Raw genomic sequence first — 17796 nt, 5'->3', positions numbered from 1 at the left:
CCAAAGCGAAAATGACACCCCACCCATTGGAGGCCACTTGATCCGGAGCCAACCCTGTCCGGAAGAGAAATTCTTGGACAAAAGGGTGAAGGGGAAGTCTGAGGCCGTACTCAAACATTTTGAAGTAGAGAGTGACCCATCCCTCTGGAGGATTGTCAGCTCTCTCCTCCTCCTCCGGAAGCCTGAGGAGGATGTTTTCAGGGATAGCGAACCCCCTGCGAAGGGATCCGAGGTAGTGCTCAGGTATCTTAGAAGGGTGTTTCAAACCCTGACCTGAAGTGGAGGCGTCACTATCCTCCCCGTCATCAGAGATTCTAAAGTTTTCTATCTCCTCGAGCTCGGACTCTAACCTACGAGCTAAATCGGATCCTAGGTTGCTACTAATAGAGGACGACATGGCAATTACGTTCGAAAGAGAGAGGGAAGAGACCGACCTACCAAGGGTTCGAGCTGCCTTCAGATCGAACTCCAAGAATTCAAGGAACGTAAGGTATGAACTGAAGGATTGGGGGCATTTATAGCCCGTCGGAAGAATTTTCCCGCCGTACACGTGTAATCAGCGAGCGGCTAGAATCCTCTCTGAGATCCGAAGCGTCGGAATATTTGAATATTCCGACGATAAATCTTCCGCGACGGTTGTATTTTCCCACGAATAGGAAGTCGCCACGTGTCCAAAGCAAGTCGAATGAACTTCTCTGCCAGGTCGAGATCGGACCAGACAGAGAGGGGGCCAATGTTTGGGGGTAAAAATACCCTGGACACGTGGAGGACCCCTATTGGTACTCCAAGATGGCCCATGATTCATGCCCAGCTCGGATAGCCGAGATGGCTGCCACCAACACCGGCGAAAGCTAAGTATGAGGGCCGAGGTGAACCTGGCCCAGGTCCGACCTGCCGGGGAGCTCGGTAGGGGCCGATGTGAGCAACTGTCCGCGGCGTGATTATCGGGCGTAACCGTCGGTCCCGAGATCACCGGGTGCAACCGACGGTCCCGAGATTACCGAATGTAACCGTCGCGAGATTAGCGGGACCACCACCCATAAGTAGAGGACCTCACTCCCCGATCAGGTACGATGATTTCTGGCTTCGAACTAAACTTGGAATCCGACTTATACTGACTTGATCGTCGGAGTGCTCACCTTTTTGTGCAGGTCCGCCCAAATATACAGGTCGGTACGGAGGCCGAGTTCGAGCTACAATCAGGAACACACTGTTGTGCACATCTTTGCATAAACAAGTATTTTATCAAAAGTTGTTGAAAACCTTTGAAAAACAATACATTTATCAACAAATATTTGAAGCCTTTGAAAAATACATGATCTTTTATCGAAGGTTCTAAGAAAACCTTCGAAAAAGCTACGAAATTATTAACTTTTCTCTCCGAAGTTGCTAGAAACCTTTGAAAACGATTCTATTTAGAAAAATAATAATTTTCTCTTCGCCGAGGTGGCTATGGTTAAAAACCTTTTATAAATATTATTTTATTTTTAATCGAAGGTTATTGTAAATCTCTTAAAAAGACAAACCTTTTATCGAAGGTTATTAAAACCTTTGAAAAAATATATAATATTATTAAAAGTAATAAAATTTACTTTACTTTCTAAACAAGAAAAAAAGAACTTTACCTTTCTAAAAAGGAACGTTACCTTAGTTGCGGCTAGGTTTCTTCCCCGTTCTTTCAGTCTGGCGCCGAGAACAATGAATTACATTATTTTCTTTGATCGCTCTCTTCCCATTAAGTTGATTGCTGCTCATCGTCAAAGAATGGAGTCTGGTTCCGGAAGCAATTCCCAACTTCGTAAGGTCCGGGGCCTCCCCCTTTCTTGTCTATTCTTATTTCCCATTTACCTTTGGTTATTCCTAAAATATATGATTTAGTAAATATAAGTGTGTTGTACTATGTTTCTAGTATATAATTGATACAATTTTATTGAGATGCAATTTATGGATTTAGGAAATATTTGTTTCTCAATGAAGGAAAATGGTGTTCGTCAGTAAAATTGTGCTGCCTCTTTGAGGTGAGATTTCATTTTTTTCGCACTCTCTTTGATATTATGTGCGATTATTGCAATTAATTGCACAATAACTAAGGAAAAAATATATTGAACTGGTGATGATTAGATGAAACTTTTAGAAATGGGGACGAAATATGGGATCGTGTGAATTGGTTTTGTTAGTGGAGGATACAACATTGTAGTTGTCCTTCTTATGGTAATTTGCACACACCAGACATTGCATTGTTCTGATCATATTTTGATCCCCACTAGGGCTTTTAAATGTTTGCTTTTATTTGTCAGCGGATATAGCATCCTTTCTCTAGTTTCTCATTAGGTGAATAAATCCAGGATTCTAATTCTTCCTTCCTGATCATTATTAGTTATATGGCTACTATGACTTGTTTTATTTAGTGGTGTGAGTGTGACTATGAATCAGAACAATATGGGAGTTGTTGGACTAGTCGGTAACTAATCCTCATTTTGACATTTTATTGTGATTGATGTGTGAGTTATGGACTTCAGAGGCAGACTTGTTTTGGACTAGAAATGCAACATTTCAATGATATTAAATCTTTCTCTAGCATTTGATAAGACTGGCTACTTCCTCAACTCCGCTACCTCCAGATTTTCATGTGTATAAACTTTCTAGGATAAATATGTTGTACCATTTATTGTTAGTGTTTTACTGCCTTAATGTTTTTATAATTACTTAGCTATTATTATTTGATGTTTTTATAATTAGTTGCCTATTATTATTCTTTATTTTGTAATTTTACTACCTTGATGTTTTTATAATTACTTAACTATCATTATTATTATTTAATTGGTAATTTTCCTGTCTTAATGTTTAATAATTGCTTAGCTATTATTATTTTTTAATTTGTTTTATTTTTTTTTAGTTTGTATGATGTGTTATACTAATTTTAATGCTTGATGTTTTTATAATTAGTTACTAATTATTTTTCTTTACTAATTTTACTGCCTTGATGTTTTCCTTCAGGGTATATGCTTCTACTCTAGGAGAACCTTCCAGTGCTTAAGTGATTGAGAGGCACTCAGGAGAAGATACCTTGGTTTGTTTTATTGATAGAAAATTGTGACAACATTGATATTAGTTATTAAAAAATGTCTATCTAGTTTTTTCCCTTGAAGGTGGATTGTTAAATGAGTATAGTGATCCAGTTCTTGCTGCTCGCTTGTAAATAATCACATTTGCGTTATTTAGGCATATGTTAGATTGATGTGTATGAGTGACTATTGTTTGTTTTATAATTCAAAATCTAGCAAGTCGAGGGTGCTTGGGGGAAGATCATATGGTAGCAATTCATAAGTGATAACACACTTTGTGAGCTACATTTCATGAGATTTATATTGAAATTATTTGTTAGTTTTCGTTTCTTCAAGACAAATTTAAGCACATAAGATATATTTTGCAGGAATAAAGCATCGGGAGGAAACGAGACATATTTGGATCCAAATGAGAGAAAAATAGGAATCAAAGTGACCAAGATGGAATAACAACAAGATTTGGAGCTAAAAACCCGAGGAGATAGCGCCACGGCGCTAGCCTAGAGCGTCGCGGCGCTCCGAAGTTTAAATTTCGCGTTTGTGAATAGTGTAGTGCCATGACCCTGTATATAGCGCCACAGCGCTGCCGCGACAACTTTTTATAAAAATAGGGTTGTGCAGCCGCCGAAAGGGGGGGAGTTTTGAAGAGGTTTTATGGCAGTTTCCCTTTTTGGCCAAATTGGAGGGCAAAGAGACCATTGGAGAGCTTAGAAAAGTGATTTTCAAGGCTCGGGATCGTGGAGGTCGCTTTGGGACGGACGATTGACACGCCGAACATAGTTTCTTCTCCTTTCCCTTGATTTTTCTGGTTTTGTTATGGACTTCTCATTGTGATTTTATTGTTTTCCATTGAATATGACAAGCTAAACCTCTCATCTTGGGGATTGATGTAGCCATTGAACTTTATGCATTGATTGTTTAGTTTTCTTGGTTGAATGTTTATGAATGTTTTATTTATACTTCTCTGTGCTTAATGCCTTGAATCTACTGGCCATAGATTGATTGATTTTAGACTTGAAATCTTACGCTCGGGAGAGGTGGTTTAGAGTTAGAACTGTGATGCATAACTAAAGGGGTTTTAAGATCGGGGGATTTAGAAGTCCTTTAGAGGTCGATAAAAGACTTGTTCAATAAAGCCTTTACTTGTTATAGAAACTAGATAGGGATATTGGTTTCTTAATTCGTAAGGAGAATTAGCTTACGCTCGGGAGAGGCAGTTGAGATTTGAGAGTTCTTGGCCTATATAATTAATAATTCGTCCAATCTTGAGTAATTAAGTAGTTGATTCATAGATTCAATAGGTGAAATCAATTCCCTAGGACCTTTCCCCATTGTTTTTATGTTTATTATTGCATTTTTATTTTCTTTGATTATATTCTCCCTTTTGATTTTGATTCTCTAAATAAAATTGAGCAATTTTATGATCTAGAAACCCAATCTAGAGGACGATATCGGTATTAACTTACCACTTTATTAAAGCTTAACTCGTACACTTGCGGTAAGCAATTTCTGCTACAATAATGGAATATTTATTTTCAGTACAACGGGAACTGCTATTGTCCATGCAATTGTTATATGGTGATTGGTATTTGCTTTTTGTAGTACATGTATTCTCTTGCTCAAGTTAGTGTTTACCATTTAATTTTTAGTTTAAGATATCTTTTTGTTTTCTAGGTAGTCTTTTACTTTAACAGAGAAGCGTATCACATTATTCTTATCACAAGCTTGTTGTACAACATGGATAAAAGTTGGATGGAAATTGGAAATCGAGCATCGCAAGAATATAGAAACGGAGTAAGAAGCTTTCTATATTTTGCATTTATGCATACGACATCCAATCAGATTTCTTGTCCATGTAAGAGATGCAATAATGCAATACTTAAAACTCGAGATGATGTTGAAGCAGATTTGTTAATGTTTGAGATAGTTCCAAGTTACACTCAATGGACAATGCATGGTGAAGAAAGTTTATCATATGGATTAGGAGAAAATGATAACGACTCTGGTGAAGAAGATATTTTTGAAATATTAGAGAATCACTTTGGTGTTTTTAACACAAATAATTGGACTGAGAAAGGAGAATCAAGTAAACATGGTTATAATGAAGAACCAAATGAGGAAGCTTCTAAGTTTTATAGATTGTTAAATGACACAGAAAAGGAACTTTATCCTGGGTGTAAGAGATATTCTAAGTTGTCTTTCATTATGAAATTGTTTCACCTAAAGTGTCTTGGAAGTTGGAGTAATAAATCATTTACTTTATTACTCAACTTATTAAAAGATGTATTTCCAGAGGGCACTAATCTACCTAATAATTACTATGAGACAAGAAAGATCATTCGGGACCTAGGACTTAAGTACTCTAAGATAGATGCATGCTTGAATAATTGCATGCTATATTGGAAGGAAAATGCTAAGACAGATAAATGTTCAGTTTGTGGAGAATCTAGATGGAAGCTAGAAAAAACATCTAAAAAGAAGAAGGTTCAAAAGTTCTTATTAAAAAACAAGAAGAAGGTTCCACAGAAGGTTTTGAGATATTTTCCTCTAACTCCAAGATTAAAAAGATTATATATGTCAAGAAAGACAACATCAAGTATGACATGACATTTTAGTGGACGAGTAGATGATGGAGTTCTTAGGCATCCTGCTGATTCTATAGCCTGGAAAACACTTGATGAATCATATAGCTTATTTGCTTCAGAGCCTCGGAATGTTCGACTTGGTTTAGCCAGTGATGGATTTAATCCATTTGGAAATATGAGTCTCTCTTATAGCGTTTGGCCTGTCGTTCTTATTCTGTATAATTTGCCACCATGGATGTGTATGAAAGAGCCTTATTTCATGCTATCATTACTCATTCCTGGACCTAAAGGTGCTGGTAATGATATTGACATCTTTTTACAACCATTAGTCGATGAGTTAAAGGAGTTATGGGAGGTTGGGGTTGAAACTTATGATGCTTCACTAAAGCAAAATTTTACCATGCGTTCTGCATTATTATGGACCATCAATGATTTTCCAGCATATGGAAACTTATCTGGTTGGAATACAAGAGGTACCCTAGCTTGTCCTTTATGTAATTTTGATACTCGATCACTTTATTTAAAAAATAGTGGGAAAATGTGCTACATGGGTCATCGTCGTTTTTTACCTTTAGATCATGAATGAAGACTAAAACCAGAATTGTTTGATGGACATATTGAAGAAGAATTACCTCCTGAGCAGTTGGCTGGAAGTGATATACTTGAGCAAGTGAATCAATTTGAAGAACATATATTTGGTAATAGTGTGAAAAAAAGGAAACGTGCTAAAAACTGGCTGAAGAAAAGTTTATTCTTTGAGTTACCTTATTGGGGCACTTTAATGTTGCGACATAATTTAGATGTCATGCACATTGAAAGAAATGTTTGTGAAAATGTGATTGGTACGCTATTGAATATTAAGGGGAGGACAAAAGATAACTTCAAGTCTCGTCTTGATCTCCAGCAAATGGGACTAAGAACAGAATTGCATCCAGTACAACATGAAAACAAATGGCATCTACCAGCTTCATGTTGTACATTATCTTTAGATGAGAAAAATGCATTTTGTGAGTACTTCAACACATTAAAGGTTCCAGATGGCCAGTTCTCTTCTACTATTGGGAGGTGTGTTAATCTAAAAGGAAGAAAAATATTTGGTCTTAAAAGTCATGACTATCATGTTATTATGGAATATTTGCTCCCATATGCATTGCAAGGATTGATGAAGAAGGATGTACGAGACGTATTGATTGACTTGAGCAATTTTTTTAAGACATTGTGCTCAAAAGTGGTTAAAGTTGATGATATAAAAATTATCGAGGATGAGATTATAAGGATTCTCTGTAGAATGGAAATGATGTTCCCACCATCTTTTTTTGATGTAATGGTGCATCTATTAGTTCATTTGCCAAATGAAGTTAGAATTTCTGGACCAGTTCAATATAGGTGGATGTACCCATTTGAAAGGTACTTAAGTAAGCTAAAGGCTTATGTGCGCAATCGAGCTCATCCTGAAGGTTCTATAGCAGAAGGTTATATTGCCAATGAATGTGTAATGTTTTGCACCAGATATTTTCATACCATTGAAACTAAGTTCAATCAAATGAGAAGAAAAGAAGACAATGATCATAGTTCATATGATGGATTGTCTATTTTTAAATCAGTTGGTCGTCCTATACGACCAGGTAAACAATCAAGGAGGCTCACGACAGAAGAATGGAGACAAGCACATCTTTATATTTTACAGAATTGTGATGATGTCCTATCGTATATTGGGTAAGAAAAAATTTCATTAGTGATAAATATTTTAAAATGAAACGTAAAATGTGTTTTGATTTTATAATTCTTTTTAGTGAAAACATACAAGCATTACAACATGTTGATGCCAGAAATGCACAGAGAAAGCACGATAAAGAGTTTATAGAATGGTTTGAAAATCATGTAAGTAAGAAAAGACATAGTAGTTATGATCTATTTGTTTGTATTTATCTACTTATTATTAAACATGATACTATTGTCTATGTAGGTTACTGAACTATATAATGAAGGAAGCAATGAAGTTGACAAACAACTATTAGATTTAGCTCGAGGTCCATCACAAGAAGTAATATACTACAAAGGATATATTGTTAATGGTTTTAGGTTTCGTATAAAGGATGTTGATGATTTAAGAAAAACACAATAGTGGAGTAGTAGTGAGAGGAACTGACAATCGAGAGTACTTTGGTGGGTTGCATGAAATTATTGAATTGCAGTATATGGGAGGAAATAATGTTGTTTTGTTTAAATGTAAATGGTGGGATATCAATAATCGTGGTAAAAGAATTAGAGTTGATGATCATGGACTGACTAGTGTGAATATGACATACACATTTGCTACAAATGAGCCATTTGTATTGGCATGTCAATCTGAACAAGTTGTTTACCTTGAGGATAGAAGAAATCCAACTTGGTATTTTGTGTTGAAGGTTGATCCAAGAGATTATTACAAGATCCCTGTAATCAAAGATACAGATTGTCAAGAAGAAGATGGTGATGAAGGAATTTAATGTTGATAATTGTTTGGTGATGGTCACTTCTTTTTGAATTACTTCTTGTTATTTGGTACTATGAACCTTGTATTAATGATTTTTCTAAGCGACTGCCCAATTATATGACTTTATTAATATGTTTAGAAAATTATTTGAATTGAATATTATGTACTGCTTATTTGTTAGAGACTGAATCGTAGAATTATCTGTATTTGAGAAAGTTATAATTTGCAGGTTGAAAGTGCAATTTCTACTCTTAAGTGCAATATATGATTGGGAAAAAGATGAAAAACTTCTCATCTCATAGAGCAAAGTTCAAATTCCAAGATAGAAATAGTATAAATAGTCATGAGAATAGTACTGTAGGGCGACTACATCTATATCTTCAACAAAATCTAAAACACAAGTTGGTCTAGAAGCTTCATCATCGTTTACAGGAGAAATTGGATCAACTACTAGTTATGAAAGGACTGTTAATGGAGGTAATATTTTTTTTAGTTAACTTAATTTTATTTGATTTGTTTCTAACTCACCCTTTCTTTTTTCTTTTTATTTCAGAATCTTCTTTTGTAGGGCCAAGAAAAGTGTGTGGTCCCACACACAATCTTAAACTAGTTAAATTACCTCATGAGATTAGATTTGAAGTATCATGGAGGAACAAAAGACCTGTTGGAGATAATGCTGATATTTTCAAAAGCCAATGAACTATTTTAACTCGACAAGTCAACTTTACACCTCTACAAGTGAAAAGTTGGAAAGATAATGACATGACAACAAAAAGAAAGCTATTTGAGCTTGCATTAGTATGTGATATAAAAACTTAATAGTTATTTTATTTACTTATTACTTGCTTTTATTGCCATTGTTTTTTTGACATGTAGGAGCGATTTAAAGTTGAAGGTCATGAGGCTTCTGTTTTACGTCAACTTAATCGATCTTATAATAATTGGAGAGATAGCTTGAAGAAAAAATGGTTGTACAAATATGATACAGTTGCAGAAGCTTTGGCTAATATTCCACCAGAAATTACAAGAGATCAAGATGCAGAATATCTTGCGAACTTGTGGAAGTCAACTGAATATCAGGTTATATTCTAAAACTTGTCTTCTAGTACCTATAACAAGAATATGTTTTTAAATGGTAATCATTCTCATTTTCTATTTTTGAAATGTAGGAGATGTGTGAAAGGAACAAAGTGAACCGTTCTAAATTGAATGTATATCACACATGCGGTTCATAGAGTATACAACAAAGGGTTGAGAAAGAGGTAAATGAACAATCACATAAACTTCTTTTAATCTAGTACAATCATCTAATATATATTTTTCATTTAAATAGGTTCGTGATACTAATAATGAACCTAGTCGCATAAGAATTTGGGAGATAACTCACTTGAGAAATGATGGAACAACGGTGAATGAAACTACACAAGAGAAATTGGTAAGTACACTATATGGATTTATATTTCTTAAGTTAAAATGATTTCTGTCTTTATATCTCTTAAATGTTTAAAACCAAATTGAAATCTCTCCATTTCTTTTGGTTTTTCTTCGGGATTTGTTGCTAAGCTATTTGTTGGAACATGAGTTTCTCAAATAGGAATCACAAAATTTGCATAATCTGGTGCAATTGAAGTTTTGACAATTGTTTGCATCACTCCTCCTCACACAAGGTTTGTTTTGGCGGTGTCTAAATTATATATTTGTTGTTTTTTCTTTTTAGAAGTCTGAAGCTAATGAAGAAATAATACATTTTTGCTCAAGAATCTAAAATTTTATATAGAAAAGATATGTTAATTAAATTTAGAATTTAGAATTTGTTGCAATTTGATATTTCTTGAGCAATAGAGATGATCTTATTTGATATTTGTTTTGCAATTTTTACTCGATATTACTTTCATATTACTAGAAAATATCTTATTTTTGTCTTTAAACTTTTTATTTATGTCTTTAGTTGGAACTCAAATCATATGCCTCTCAAGTGATTGATGGTACACTTGACATGAACAACGACGAGATTTTTGTGCAAGTCTTTGGACTAGAGAAACATGGGCGTGTTCGAGGTTATGGAGCCGGTGTTACTCCTTCTGAGTTGTTTGGATCATCTTCCAAAGTCCGTGATCTTGAGCGACGCCTTAACGAGTTAGAACAACGTCTTCAAGAATCTGAACGGCAAAGAAAAATTGAGGTACAAGGACTCAAAGATCAATTTATTGAATTAGAAAATCGTTTTGAGCATCGATTTCAAGCAATGATGGCTGAGATGATGCGAAAGAAATCCTAATGTAGGGGTTAGAAAATTTGTTTGTTTTAGGTATTTGAAGTATTTGTATTATTTGAATTAGTTTTAGAAATACCGTGACTACTTGTTGATTGTTTTTGCAGTAACTATTGGTTATAGTAAGTAATATTTTGCTTATGTTGAATATAGTTTTGAAATTATAAATTTTAACTAGGAAAAGTAATTTAATTTTTCCAAACAAATAATATTTAATTAATATTAATTTCAAACAATATCATTCTATTTGATTTTTTGCGAAGGATTTAAAAATTTCAATAAAAAACTTTTTTAAAGATTTAAAAATGGTTGAAGATAAGATTATGATCCTTAGAAAATAATGAAAACCTTCGAAAAAAGTAATTGAAACTAACTAATTATTGACAACTAATTTAAGAATTATCGAAAGCTTATAACTTTTGGAAAATATGAATTTTTGAAGGTTAATTGAACCTTAGAAAAATACGAATTTTTGAAGGTTAACACATCTTTTGAAAAAGCTTTTTCGACGGGACCTATTTCGACACATTTTGAAGGTTCAGTGAACTTTCGAAAAAGGATTTATCAAAGTTTTATTTGATACTTTTTCAAATGTTTTGACCTTTGAAAATACTTAATTTTCTTGTAGTGTCAATTGCACAATTTTAGATTCAATTTGAGATCGAAAGGTGAGAGTTGAATCAAACCTTAAATGTTTAGCCAAGATTATATCGTAAGACAGAGATGTTTATGAATTCTTGTGTAGCATTTATAAATCTCCCGCGCCTAATGCTTTTTATAGGTTCGAAATTTAATAGAGATGTAGAAATTTGCTTGTCAAATTATTTGTTAATGCTTAAGAAAGATTAGTAATAGATAAAAGGGAAGTCGCTATCAACATATAAAACAAAACAAACAAAGTTATTTAGATTAAAGAAACTCAAGAGGGATTATTATTTCTTTTTTTGTTTAATCACATATTTCTTTGTGGATCCATAAAATAGATTAACGTTAAATTTAGTTGGTAATTATCGATTAATTAACCATTCCTGTGGAGAAAATACTATACTAATTATCACTTTATTACTTATAATAATTTATACCCTTGCAAAATCCAACAACAACCCACCAAAACAAAATAATGGAGAGAATAGTATGCGATAGTGAGGGAGACAATAATGCAGATGGGAGGGTTTCAGTGAACAACAAGAATGAGATAAAGTCAATTTTGCTCGATAATTAAATAAGTTTTTATCTCTTCTCCCATTTCAGCAGTGTTTATTTAATAAAAGACAATAATGTTTAAGAAGAGAGGATTGGCATGAATCATGTGGATGGAGGAATATTTAAAAATTATTATTGTTTTTTAGATTTCAATATTATTTTGATCCATATAATCTTAATTTGGTTCATTTTAGTCTAATATTTTCCTTTTTGAAAATATGTTACACATTATGTTTTGATCGATGTAGAAAAATTGTTTGAAGTATTATTCAAATCTATATATAGAACAATATTTAGGTGTTGATTGGTAAGTATAACTACCAATAAAAAATTGATATATTTTTCAAAAAAAGTATCTATTTTTACATTTTCAGAGTTAATACGAGAATATAAGTACTCACCTGGTTGACCTAATCGTTTTCCCTATATATACCGATATTTATTGGTATTTATGAGTGTATGTTTTTATTTATTTATTATGAGTGTGTATGTATTTGACATTTATGAGTGTGTATGTATTTGTTTATTTATTATCAAGGATCTCACGTTGAAATTTATAATATAAGTGGACTACTCCTCTCATCGTCAATTAATTATAAGATGGAACTCCATGAATATTAATAAAGCGTAAAGGTACCATCGTCCTCAACAATTTATTATATTTTTCTAATTTCTTTATGTTTCGTCTATATGTTATATCCATTTTTTAATTGAAGTAGGTATAATATGTAGCCAACTCAGTTTTATCCCCATGTATATAAACGTTGGTATTTATATAGGTTGAGATCAAAATAAATCTGAGCAAACTCTACAGTTATACAGAAGTAAAATCTGCCGGTTTCCAAAGTTTGGAGAGGAAAATCTAAAAGATAGATGGAGTTTGAAATAGTGAATAAAGAAAGCATAAGGCCGTCGTCTCCAACCCCACCGGAGCTCCGGCATCTGTATCTCAGCTTTTTTGATGCGTCAGTCCCTTGCCAATATCTGCAATGTGTCTTCTTCTACCACAACAATAATCAATGCTCCGCGGACAGCCGGCGGCGCAGCCACTCCGAGGTGCTGAAGCACAGCCTCTCCGAGGTGTTGACCCACTACTATCCTTTTGCTGGACGCCTCATCGACGGCGCCTCCGTCGAATGCAACAACGTCGGTGCCACCTTCACGGAGGCAAATCTCCAGTGTCCGATGTCGGATGTCACCAAAAGTGATGAGATTTGGAAACTTCTTTGCCCGGAAGACGGGACAGAAATCAACCCCATTTTATCCGTTCAGTTGACAAGATTTCAATGCGGAGGAGAGGCCATCTGTGTGTTTTTGTCTCACAAACTCTCTGATGTGATCACTTTTGCCACCTTCATGAATGACTGGGCTTCCATTGCCCGCAGTCCCGGTGCGCTGCTCCCGGTGTCTCCTCAGTTCAACGCAGCAAGTTTTTTCCCGCCGGGCCGCAAGCCCTTTCCGTTAGGTATTAATCTTCACTACTCAAAAGTTTAAATTTCTATGGTCTTCGATGGGAGATTTTTTTTCTTTTTTTCCTTTTTCTTTTCTCTTTTTTTTCCTCAAATGTCACCTCATTAAAAATAAACACATAAGCAAATACCACTCCATCCATCAAACATCCATCAAACTTCCATGTCTGCATTCCATCAAATAGAACGCAACCTCAAATTTAGGGCTAAAACCGTATTTTACCTTTTAATCTTTTATTCCTATTTTTAAAACTAGTAAGAGAGCAACGAGTTGACAACACTGTAGTGAAGAGGTTCGTGTTCGAGGGCTCAAAGATCACAGCTCTTAAAGTCATGGTGTCAGAAAAAGTTGAGAATCCAACGCGCATAGAGCTCCTCAGTGCACTCATTTACAAGGCTGTCGTTATTTCCGCCGGTGGTTTTGAAAAGCGGCCACCGCCACCATCAAGCCTCCTGCAGGTTGTTAATATACGAAAGAGGGTGGTGCCGCCGCTGCCGGAGGCTTTAAAAGGGAACATAATCACCTTCTACGTGGTGCCATTACAGGAAGAGGTAGAGCTGTGGGAGGTGGTGAGGGACATGAAGAGGAACTTCGAAGAATTCTGCGACAAGTACCCCCAAAATTATGAGGCTGCTGAGTGGATTTCTCTCCACAAATTATTTATGGAGGAATCATTTGGGAGAATGGCTCAAAATTTTTATACGTGTAGCAGTTGGTGCAACGTTGGACTTTACGAGGTGGATTTTGGGTGCGGGAAGCCGGCGTGGATCACGATGCCTGATATTGTAAGGAAGAATTCAATTGTGTTGATGGATCTGAAACATGAGTTGGAGGGGAATGGAGGCTTTGGTGTGCTTGGACAAAGATGTAATGGCAGCATTTGAAAGGAATGAGGAGCTTCTCTGCTTTGGTTGTCTAAAAAGCTAAGCTCTTCGAGTTGAAGATGAAAGATCGATTTACTAAGGTCCTGTTTCATAATTGTTATGATGTTTAGAAGGTGAGTGGGTAAAAATTTAATAAAGTCAAATATTAGTTTACCAAGGTATTAGTTGATTATTGTTATGGTTTTTGAACGACAAGGATGAGGGTGGGGGAATAAAGCCAAAGGACATTGTACCAAGGTCCTTGTTGATAATTGTTATGGTCTTTAGAGGGTAAGGTAAGAGAATAAGGTCAAGAACATTGTACTAAAGTTGTGTTAGATAAGTGTTATGGTTTTAGTTTTTGGTTTAATTAGAATCATGCTTGATTTTCTACCATGTTTTTCTCTATATGTGTTGGGTATTCTAACTTATACCAAGAGCACCAACAATTTTTTAAAAAATGTAGAATATCAACAAGTTAATTTCCAATAATAAAAATTTAACAAATAGATGAGGTAAACAGAAGAAACAACACACTGATTTATGGTTCGATCAATACGATCTACATCCGCTGTGACGACAATGTTAACACATTAATACATATTATTGAAGGTTAGGTGTAAGGACAGTTTTTTTTTTTTTTAGTAAAAAGAAGATAGTTAAGGAAATTAAAAAAAAAAAGAGAGAAAATTGGAACTTTTGAAGTTAAAGTTTGAAGGGCATAATTGTCTTTTAGCTTTTATTTAAAAAAAAAGAAAAAATTTAATTGGATACATGTGTATGGGTTTGCTTGGTGTGTGTGACATGTGTTTAAAAAGAAAAACGGAACAGAAAAAGAAATAAAATAAAAGAAAAGAAAAAAGAAAGAAAAAAGAAAAGAAAAGAAAAGAAAAGAAGAGGACGAGACAATGAAGGAGAAAGAACATGGAGAGCGGCAAAGTTGGGTAAATACAACTTATTTTCCTTGGAGATGTAGAAAGAAATAGAAGTTGGTTAGGGTTTTGTAGCTTGTTCTGTTGTGTTCAAGAAATCACTTTGAAACTTAAAAGAAGTAGTTTTTCGTTCACTAATAAAAGATTAAGCAGAAAAGAGAGTGGTTCTCGGTTGGTTTCTTTCTCTTTAAATCCTTGGTTTTGTGGGTGTTAGTAATGCTAATTAAGAAATTTCAAGGGAGGAAAGAAGAATTTAATCTGTTTAATGATGTGGAATAGAGAATGGTTAGAGTAAATTTGTGGTTTGTTTGAAAAGTTTTGGAGTGTTTGTGTTGGTTAAGAAAAATGGTAGAGATGTGAAATGTGACGGAGAAAGAAGAGCCCTTGAAGAAGAAAGAAGGAGAAGGTGATAAGGTTTGTCGATGGAAGAGAGAGAATAGAATTGTTGTTTAAAATTAAATAAGAAAGAAAAGTTAATTGTTGGTATTTTGTGCTTTCACGTGAGACGTTGAAGGGAAGAGAAATTGAATAGCTTTTAAGATATCTATTATAGAACTTCAAGAAAATACATATATTATGTATGTTTGATCATTTCTGTTGAGAATTTATGAATGTTTATGAGAATTTATAAAATAACCCTGGTTGTTTGAGATTTTAAGAGATGTTTAGAATTTGGAGAAATGTTTTGTGATTTAGAAAAATGTGTCAAGCTTTAGAATTGTTTGCTTTAGAATGAAACAAACTGGATTGAATATGAGAATTTATAAATACTTTATGATTCCATAGAAATGTAATGATGTTAGAAAGAATGATTTTAAAAATGTTTTAGGAATAATTGTATTCGATAAGAATTAGAAATGTTTTATATTTTAGATAATTGTACAAAGTTTTTAGAAAGAAAGATTTCAGAAAGAATTTAAGAAACTTTTATGAAATTTTATTTAGAAGGAGAGATTTCATAAATTTTTTGAAATTTTTATAAAATCAAGATTTTAGAAATAATTTGAGAAATAGAATTTTATGAGATGTTCTTAGAAAGAAAAGATTTGAGAAAATTAGAAAGAAATATTTTAGAATTGGTTTGGAAAAGAAAAGTTATTAGAAAGAAGAAAAGAAGAGTTATAGAACTGTTTATGAGATCGAGAATTTTATGCATAAATAAGTTTTCAAACTACCATATTATTGTATCTAGGTGATTAACCTTATGCTATAAAAATGTGTTTCTATAATATACCCAGAAATAGAAGATCTATGGAACCATTTTACTCCACCCGTTGAGAGAAATATTCTACTGTGTATATTGAGATTACTCTATGCCTGTGGACAAGGAATAAAATTATTTTGTTGTGCATATAGAGATTACTCTACGCTAGTAGACCAGAATAAAATGTTGATACATATGTGGTGTTGAGTTTTCTTAACTTGTTTTAGGTTTGAAAGAAGGTATTTGATATGTGTTTAGAAAGTCTTTTTAGAAAGTGCATGTTGTTACAAGTTTATCATGCGAAAAGTTACTGAGTTTTTAGTGGCCCAAATTTTGCGAAATTTAAATGATAAGGTTTATTATTTTGAAGTTTGTTGGTAGAGCTTCGAAACTTCGTTTTATATGGATAAGAGTTTTACAATATTATTTTCGTACTAACTTACCACTCACTGAGCTTTCCAGCTCAATCTTTATCTTATGTTTTCCCCCCATGTTGTATCTGAGATTCAAAGAGTTAGTGGACCAGCTTCTGACACCTAAAGTGATTGAGAGATTGCATTTCATTTGTAAGTACATCTTGAGAATTGTATTTAGAAAGGGGGTAACAATGAATGTGATGTAAATCTTGGGGGTAAGTCACCCAAAGTCATGGTGTCAGAAAAAGTTGAGAATCCAACGCGCATAGAGCTCATCCAAATCACCATGAAAAAAAGCTGTTTTTACATTCATTTGTTCTATGAACAAATCTTCTTCTGCCACTATCGATACAACAGTCCTAATGGTAGTTAGTTTAACTACGGGAAAGAAAATCTCATTAAAGTCAATACCTTCTTTTTATTGAAAGTCTTTGACTACAAGTCTTGCTTTGTATCTTTTGCTGTCGTCCAACTCCTGTTTGATTCTATATACCCATTTATTCTGCAAAGCTTTCTTAGCTCTTGGTAACTCAACAATTTGTCATGTCTGATTGATCATTAGAGAATTCATTTCATCTTTCATGGCTAACTCCCACTTAACAGAGTCTTCCAGCTGAACCGCCTCTTCATAACATTCAGGTTCACCTCTGTCAGTCAGTAAAATGTAATTCAATGTATGGGAATACCTCTGTGGTGGTCTGATTGTTCTGCTAGATCTTCTAACTGTTGGTGGTGGTGTTCTCTAAACCTGATCAATTTCCACAACTGGTTCATTAGATTCCACAAGTTGTTCATCAAATCCCACAACTGTTTCTTCAGAAGTAATTGTATTCTGATCTTAAATCTCTATTGTTTTAGTCTCAACCTTAGGAGGACTTATATACTGAGTATTCTCTATGCTTCCATCTAACTCTTTCTTTCCTGAATCAACTTTATTTCTGTCTTTGTATAAGACTTTCTCATTGAAGATCACGTTCTTGCTTCTGATTATCTTCTTGTTTTGGTCATCCCAAAATCTGTAACCTATCTCAGCTCCACCATACCCAATAAAGAAACATTTCTTGGATTTGGCATCCAATTTACTCCTGTCTGCAGCATCAATGTGAAGGTAAGATACACAGTCAAAAACCATTAGATGGGAAAGGTTTACCTGTTTACCAGTCCAGACTTCTTCAGGCAATTTGAAGTCTAGTGATGTGGTCGGGCTCCTATTGATCAGATAGGTCACACAATTGATTGCCTCTGTCCAAAACATCTTAGGCAATCCTGCATGTATTTTCATGCTCCTAGCACGCTCATTCAGCGTCCTG

At 34.3% G+C, this 17796-nt stretch overlaps 1 protein-coding gene, 1 long non-coding RNA gene and 1 pseudogene across 2 annotated transcripts; all 3 read left to right on the top strand.

Annotated features, from left to right (window-relative positions):
- The first annotated feature begins 1608 nt into the window (after positions 1-1608).
- Positions 1609-4001, top strand: LOC111013323 (uncharacterized). Its single transcript, XR_002601663.2, has 3 exons — positions 1609-1803; positions 1955-2018; positions 2998-4001. It is a non-coding gene; the product is annotated as an uncharacterized LOC111013323 (long non-coding RNA).
- A 5297-nt stretch (positions 4002-9298) lies between these two features.
- LOC148209859 (uncharacterized) lies at positions 9299-10404 on the top strand (annotated as a pseudogene).
- Positions 10405-12376: 1972 nt separating this feature from the next.
- LOC111013206 (akuammiline synthase 1) lies at positions 12377-14330 on the top strand. The gene is made up of 2 exons (XM_022287609.2): positions 12377-13066; positions 13327-14330. Exons 1-2 carry the CDS (start codon positions 12475-12477, stop codon positions 13953-13955), a joined length of 1221 nt encoding a protein of 406 aa, XP_022143301.2. The 5' UTR covers positions 12377-12474; the 3' UTR covers positions 13956-14330.
- Positions 14331-17796: the final 3466 nt, after the last annotated feature.

The sequence above is a fragment of the Momordica charantia genome (genome assembly GCF_013281855.1).
Source record: "Momordica charantia cultivar OHB3-1 chromosome 8 unlocalized genomic scaffold, Mcharantia_2.0 BLBB01000008.1, whole genome shotgun sequence".
In the NCBI taxonomy this organism is placed as follows: Eukaryota; Viridiplantae; Streptophyta; class Magnoliopsida; order Cucurbitales; family Cucurbitaceae; genus Momordica; species Momordica charantia.
Note: the sequence above shows the minus strand (reverse complement) of the source record. Positions and strands in the feature narration are given on the sequence as shown.

What these genes read in the sequence shown, in the direction of transcription:
- LOC111013206 (XM_022287609.2), top strand. Translation starts at nt 12,475, where the DNA reads ATGGAGTTTGAAATAGTGAATAAAGAAAGCATAAGGCCGTCGTCTCCA. An exon ending in CCGCAAGCCCTTTCCGTTAG is followed by an intron (nt 13,067 to 13,326) that starts GTATTAATCTTC and finishes TTTTAAAACTAG; the next exon opens with TAAGAGAGCAACGAGTTGAC.